The sequence below is a fragment of the Tauraco erythrolophus genome, chromosome 19, assembly GCF_009769465.1.
Source record: "Tauraco erythrolophus isolate bTauEry1 chromosome 19, bTauEry1.pri, whole genome shotgun sequence".
Classification (NCBI taxonomy): Eukaryota; Metazoa; Chordata; class Aves; order Musophagiformes; family Musophagidae; genus Tauraco; species Tauraco erythrolophus.
In genome coordinates, this window is record NC_141483.1 from 7,002,570 (window position 1) to 7,008,569 (window position 6,000).

General features: G+C 45.5%; 1 protein-coding gene across 1 annotated transcript in view; it reads right to left on the bottom strand.

Moving 5' to 3' along the window:
- The window catches only part of PPIL2 (peptidylprolyl isomerase like 2), a 73,886-nt gene extending 68,108 nt beyond the window's left edge, over window positions 1-5,778 (bottom strand). The window contains exons 1-5 of the mRNA XM_086623294.1: window positions 5,696-5,778; window positions 5,522-5,571; window positions 4,942-4,987; window positions 4,078-4,140; window positions 3,854-3,905 (exon numbers count right to left, since the gene is read on the bottom strand). Coding sequence (XP_086479420.1) covers window positions 3,854-3,905; window positions 4,078-4,140; window positions 4,942-4,987; window positions 5,522-5,571; window positions 5,696-5,727 — 243 coding nt within the window. The 5' untranslated portion in view covers window positions 5,728-5,778. The remainder of the gene's footprint in view (window positions 1-3,853; window positions 3,906-4,077; window positions 4,141-4,941; window positions 4,988-5,521; window positions 5,572-5,695) is intronic.
- Window positions 5,779-6,000: the final 222 nt, after the last annotated feature.

Genomic DNA, 6,000 nt, shown 5'->3' on the forward strand with positions numbered 1-6,000 from the left:
TTTGCCCTTCGAGACATACATACGCAACAACCACACAGCTGCGCGCGGCCCTTACCACGAGGATTGTCTCTCTGGGTTATGCAGCATCAGCAGACACACGGATTTTAGTTTGTTCTGAGCGGTGCAGAAGCAATTTACACAGGTGAGCCCTCTGTATGACTTCAAAAGCAGATGCACTTAAAACAGTCACAAAATTGACTTTGGACCAAAGCCTCAAAACCAAACACCAGAGGTGAAAACTCAGTTCAGACTTTTCAACTGTCCCAAGGAACTAAATTCCGACAGAAAAGGGAGAACAAGGGACAAAGACCACAGCTACTTCTGAGACAGGGGAAGAGAGGTATTTGCCCAAGGATACAAAGCCAGCCTTGAGTGGAGCTGAAGTACACCACAATAACCTGGCCTGCCCACACGCAGTTAGAATGTTACTGAGCCAGAGTGAAAAAACAGGTATTTAAATCAGAAACATTACAACGCAAAGGAGAAAAATAGCTCAGTCCACATATAACATATCCATGCAACAAAAAACTGTTTCCTTGAAATTCCTGTCAAAAGGCACACTGCTACCCTTCACGCAGATCTGTCATCTGTTCATGTTTGAGATTCCAGAAAACCAGACATGCTCTGACCAATCTGATTTCTTGGAAGCAGGTACTCCTGAGCCCAGCTGGCTGACTTGTGCGGGCATGCTGGCCACTGCTGTCGTATCGCCGCTACGTGAAACGTTCTGGCAAGCCTGCAACTATCTGCAAGCCCAAGAAGCCAAAGTGCTGTTCTCAGTAAAAAGGAATGAGCTAACTATGACTTTTCTCTTTATTTTACGCAATTTTAGTGTAAACATAAGCTAGGGCAACGTCCTGACAAAGCTGAAAAAAAAGTGAGCCAATACCATCTGACAGGCTGTAGTTCAGCTGCAGGAGATGCACTGTTTCTTCCAAAATTATTGGTGTAGTAACAGAAGTAATTTTTACTGCAATGCATTATTAAAAAGGGTAAAGAAAATAAATCTAAAGCTACTTTCTGGAATAGCTCATGGGAAACTCTAGACAAAGGTCAATAGTGATTTTTTTTCTCCAAAAAAGATATTGGTATCCATATTGCACCTCGGGAGAATGCTCAGAAAAGCAAGAAAACACAAACCATGAGGAAGCAAAGAGAGGGAAAGCAGAAAAAAAAAATGAAATATTTTAAACATATCAAAGAATAACTGTGATATTGGCATTGCAAAATTTCTTGAAAAAGGAAGGCTGGTCCAACAATTCAGGACTCAGAAGTCACTTGTAGATCAGTTCACAAACATCCAGTTAAGAAAAGACTAGCACAGTCCTACTTCCTGAGAGCACTGCGAAGATAAATATATTAATGATTGCAAGGCTCTCCAATTCTCCACCGAGGGGTCCACTTCAGAAATAAGACAGCTAGGCAGAATTAGTGAGTACCAGGAGTGCACCATTAACAATGCCGTTGCCAAGTAGCCTATTAACTTCTCTAAAACGTTTGGCCTGTAGCAAACCATAACAACAAGAGTACAAGCCACAAAGGATTTCATTATAATTTTTAACTTCAGGACAAAAACATGGAAACATTCTCCAGAGCCTTATCACCAGTGACGAATCATCAATCTGTGCAAAGTAACGTCATAAGTCACTGCACAAAACATGGCATTGCAGCTCATCTGGCTCAATTCCTTTTTAAACAAACCCAGAGTCTTAAGTTTCTCTAAGTCACCAACTCTTTACAGAAAATATTTCTGGTTTCCACAAAGAGCAAGCTGTACAAGTAACAGAAGGTGCACACACAATGATAGGTTAAACAGAGAGCAGTACAGTCAACAGATGCACAAGCTCAACTCACTGACTTCCTCTGCCACTTACCCTGCCTTATCGCAGCACCCCCATCCCTTCCTCAACATCATCCTCCCCTTCTGAAAACCAGCACTAGCCCTCTGGGAAACAAAGGCTAAATTATGACACTTCCTTCAACCCCACTCTTCAACTTGGAGCTCCACAGGACTGGATTCAGCAGGGCTGTGTGCTGCTCTGGAGGGCAAGCATCTCCTTTGTCTTCTAAGTGCTCTGGAACACCTTTGTCCTGAGGAAGACAGAGCTGTACAGCACCAGTCCACCACTGAATAAAAGGGAAGAAAGAGCTCCTCAAACAGAGCGATACAGAGGAAAAGGGGATGCATGTTGAGGAGAGCTGGAGGTGTACTGCATCAACTACACAAGCGTAAGTCTGGGTAAACTAACGGATCTCAGAGTCAGACTTTGAGCATTTATGGTTCACCAAGCATATTCTGCACAATCGCCCTTTCCCTGTTACACAAGACCACTAGACACATTGCACTTCTTGCTTAGCATTTACCCAAAGTAATTTTAAACCACATCATGGTTCACAGTCTGAAATGAGAACAGGTGTCATGGAGCTGCTCTGAGTGAAAAAAAAATGATCTGGCAACACCCCAAAACTCTCAACGAATGCACAGTGCAGTGAGGTGGCGGGAGGCTGGCAAAAACAAATGAAATAGCTGTAATTCCATTCTTTCTCAACAACACATTGGCCTCTTCATGTTTCAAGAAAGACCTTCAATCATGTCTCCATCGCACAAACACACCTGCAGCTCGCTATAACTGAAGATACTGAGTCTCAGACAGCTTGTTCATGTTTAGAGTTTGGAATGCTGCATCTGTATTTAGCTTCTCCTCGTATCTCACTGCTGGGAAAACCTTTAATCAAACACAAGATGTTTCAAAGGTAATCTCATACCACAAAGCCATCTGCAGACCAGCCAACAATCCTGTGCAATGGCTGCCACCTAATGCTTGGGAAACTAACTGCACTTACTGAAGGGAAAGACAAGTTTCAGTAGATCAAGCAACAATTTCTGTTTAAAATTTTCCTCAATGCACTCTCTTTTAACACACCAGAACAAAAATAATTCCAACAAGGAAATACTTCCAGTATTTCATATTTATCTGTACTTTCCAACTTCACGCTACTACAGAAAGCACCCCTTCATAATTGTCATTTATGCAGAAAAAGAGGGAAGAAAAACCACTAAGGCGCTGACCATAGCTTGAAAAATCCCAGTCTCACAGTGAACTACAGCAACAGAGGCAGGTCAGAAGCTTTCTGAAGTATATTGTCAAGATAACTCAAAAGATTTTACACCTTAAGATCACCATTCATAATATCACCTATTAATCTCTTTAATCTGCATAAAGCCAAACACCCTTTGGTCAGGAAACATCACTGCAACTTTCATCACAGGTGGAGAGGTCAGCTCGCCAGCACCTTGCCCTGTACGGACTAGAAGTCTGCTCACACGAGGCAGCAGTACAGAGCCTTTTCCAGCACTGACCAGTCAGGCTTTCTGAGCATCACTAGCAGTAACAAAAGAGCTCGTATTTCCATCTAGACAGATTTTAATCATGCCACACCTGTAACAAAGGCAAGATACCCTGAGATTTTATATAAATGAACTGCACATTTCCTCCACCATATTATCTACAATCCAATGCAAAAAATTCAGTATGCTTTCCTCTTTCTTCTGCACACACAGTCCGAGGCTGACTATTTCCTACTACAAAGTTCATTAGCAGGATGACAGTAAGGGGATACCAGGTCTCAAATCTAGAGGACTTTTTTTTTAAAAAAGCTAAAAAGAGATCTGTAATAAATGTGTACACTAATTTCAGCAAAGCTGATCTCACAAATATCACACTTCAAAACAGCACTCCCATTCAACTTCTTTTGTTTCCATTAAGGCATTTTTGTTTCTCCCACATATTAAACAGAAGACTGAACATATAGAAAACAAGCACATCATGTGAATACACCCATCAATACTTACTTCTCCTGTGATTGGATTGGTTCCATATTTCTTTATCCAAGGAACAATGCTCCTGAAAAGAGAAGCAATAAAGTAATAAGAGAGAAGTGCCATCAGGAACCTTTATTATCTTTTGACAGGCATGAATACTTTCGTCAACTTGCTGAGACCAAATGATGGTTACACAGCTGTAACCAGGCAGTCTGGCAACACAAAAGTAAAGCTAAGTAAAGCCAGTAACTTACAGTATGTCAAAGACTGTCCCATCTGGTGTGCAAACTGGGTATTCAAATGGCTGCAGAGATAAACTGGAAGAAAAAGCACACATTCTTTTTAGCAAGATCAGCTGTAAATCATGATGACAGAAGCAAATAACATTTTGCTGATTCACTTACACATTGAAACAAGGCCCATACCAATGAAAATACTGAGTGGCTGCCAACACCCACTACCTGATTCCACATAATTTAGGTTAACAACAAAATCTGTGAAAGAAACTGATGCAGTTCAGCACCTTGTAGCTGCCAGCACTCACAGCCATAAAGCTGCAGGGGCAGATGCTGTAATACTCCTCAACCCACTTCCATTGCCATGTTGGGGCCCAACAGCACAAAAGACGGTTCAAGCAGAAACACTCACTGTCTTTGCACTGAAACAGGTTAGGGAGTAACTGGCGATCACATTCAGCATCCTCTGTCAGGGATGCTTCCATAATCCACTCAGCTTTTACCCAAGTAGCAGTAGTTTGCAGATGTGGGTGGCAACTTCTTGAAGCACTTGATTTACAAGAGGATTTGTAACCCACCTCTACTAACTCCCTTCTTCCACTCTAGTACTTCAAGTAGTAAACTCTAAATGCAAAGAATTAGCACAAATATTGCTTTAATCTGTCTAATCGCTGCCTCAGAAAGACAAATGATTGACCAATCATGTTCTGACCAGGGAATTGTTTCAGTTCTTACTGAATTTTTTCTTGCTGCATTCCTATCATAGCTGGCACAAGTAATGAAACTACCTCGGAAGAACATGGCTTCAGTAACAGCTCAACATCAGCAGCCTGATGAATAGATGTGTCACTTAATAACGATAATGTAAATTTGTTGCCTTACCTGCAGTGATCAAATGATAAACGTCTAAAATTAGTTCGTGGAAGGTCTGTTTATGGAAAAAATCCAACACAACAGGATTTTAGTAAACATATAGTATTCTAGGTAACAAGGAAACATTTGAAAGTTACATTTTGCTAATATGCATGGTGGCAAGGTACTGATGACAAGAATAAGTACATTAAACGTTGCAAAACTGTAACTAAAATTGGCCTTCTGCAGAGCACAAGTACGCTCCTCAACCAAAATCACACAATCAGAAAAAAAGTCAAAACAGAGCTCCGACAGACTGACAGCACTGAGCCCAAATGTGATGATTAACACTTTAACCACCCACAAGCTCGGCCCTACCAGCGGGCACCGAACTCGTTGAAGGCAGGGACAGCTCATCGGGCCGTTAAACCTCGAATTCCCGCCGGTGGGCGCCGCCGATGGCGGGATGCCCGTGGCACGGCCCGCGGGCAGCGCGGGAGCCGCTCGGACACGCCCGCCGCGGCCGCGGGACGCTGCTCAGGGCGCTCGCCCGGCAGCCGCCGGGTTCGGGCCGCCGCTGACGCCCCGGGGGGTCCCCGCCGCCCCTTACCTGCCTTCTTGCCCCCGTAGAACTGCGTGTACTCCGCGCACGTGATGTACCTGCCGAGAGAGCGGCGTCACTCGCGGGCGGCCCCGGCGCACCCGCGGCCGCCCCGCACCCCGCGGGCAGCCCCGAGGGACCCTCCCGCCGCCCCGGCCCGCCTCCGCGCACGGCCCCGCTCACATCTTGTCCTTCTGGTGCTGCCTCTTCCCCATGGCGGCGGCTCAGCCCCGGGGGCCCTCCGCCAAGCCGCCCGCACTATGGCCGAGGCGACCTTCCGGCGCGGGTGCGGCGGCGAAAGGCCGCCCCGCGGAAACACGGGCGGCGGGCGGCGTTCCGGGGCCGCGCCGGCCTGAGGCGGGGCGGAGGGCACGCCCAAGGTTGATGTGCGGCCTCTCGCCTGGCTGAGGACGAGCCCGTGCCCCCGGCACCCAGCGCCTGGCTAAATCTGATTTTATTCCAGTTTCGCTGCGGCTCCCGTTGGGTTC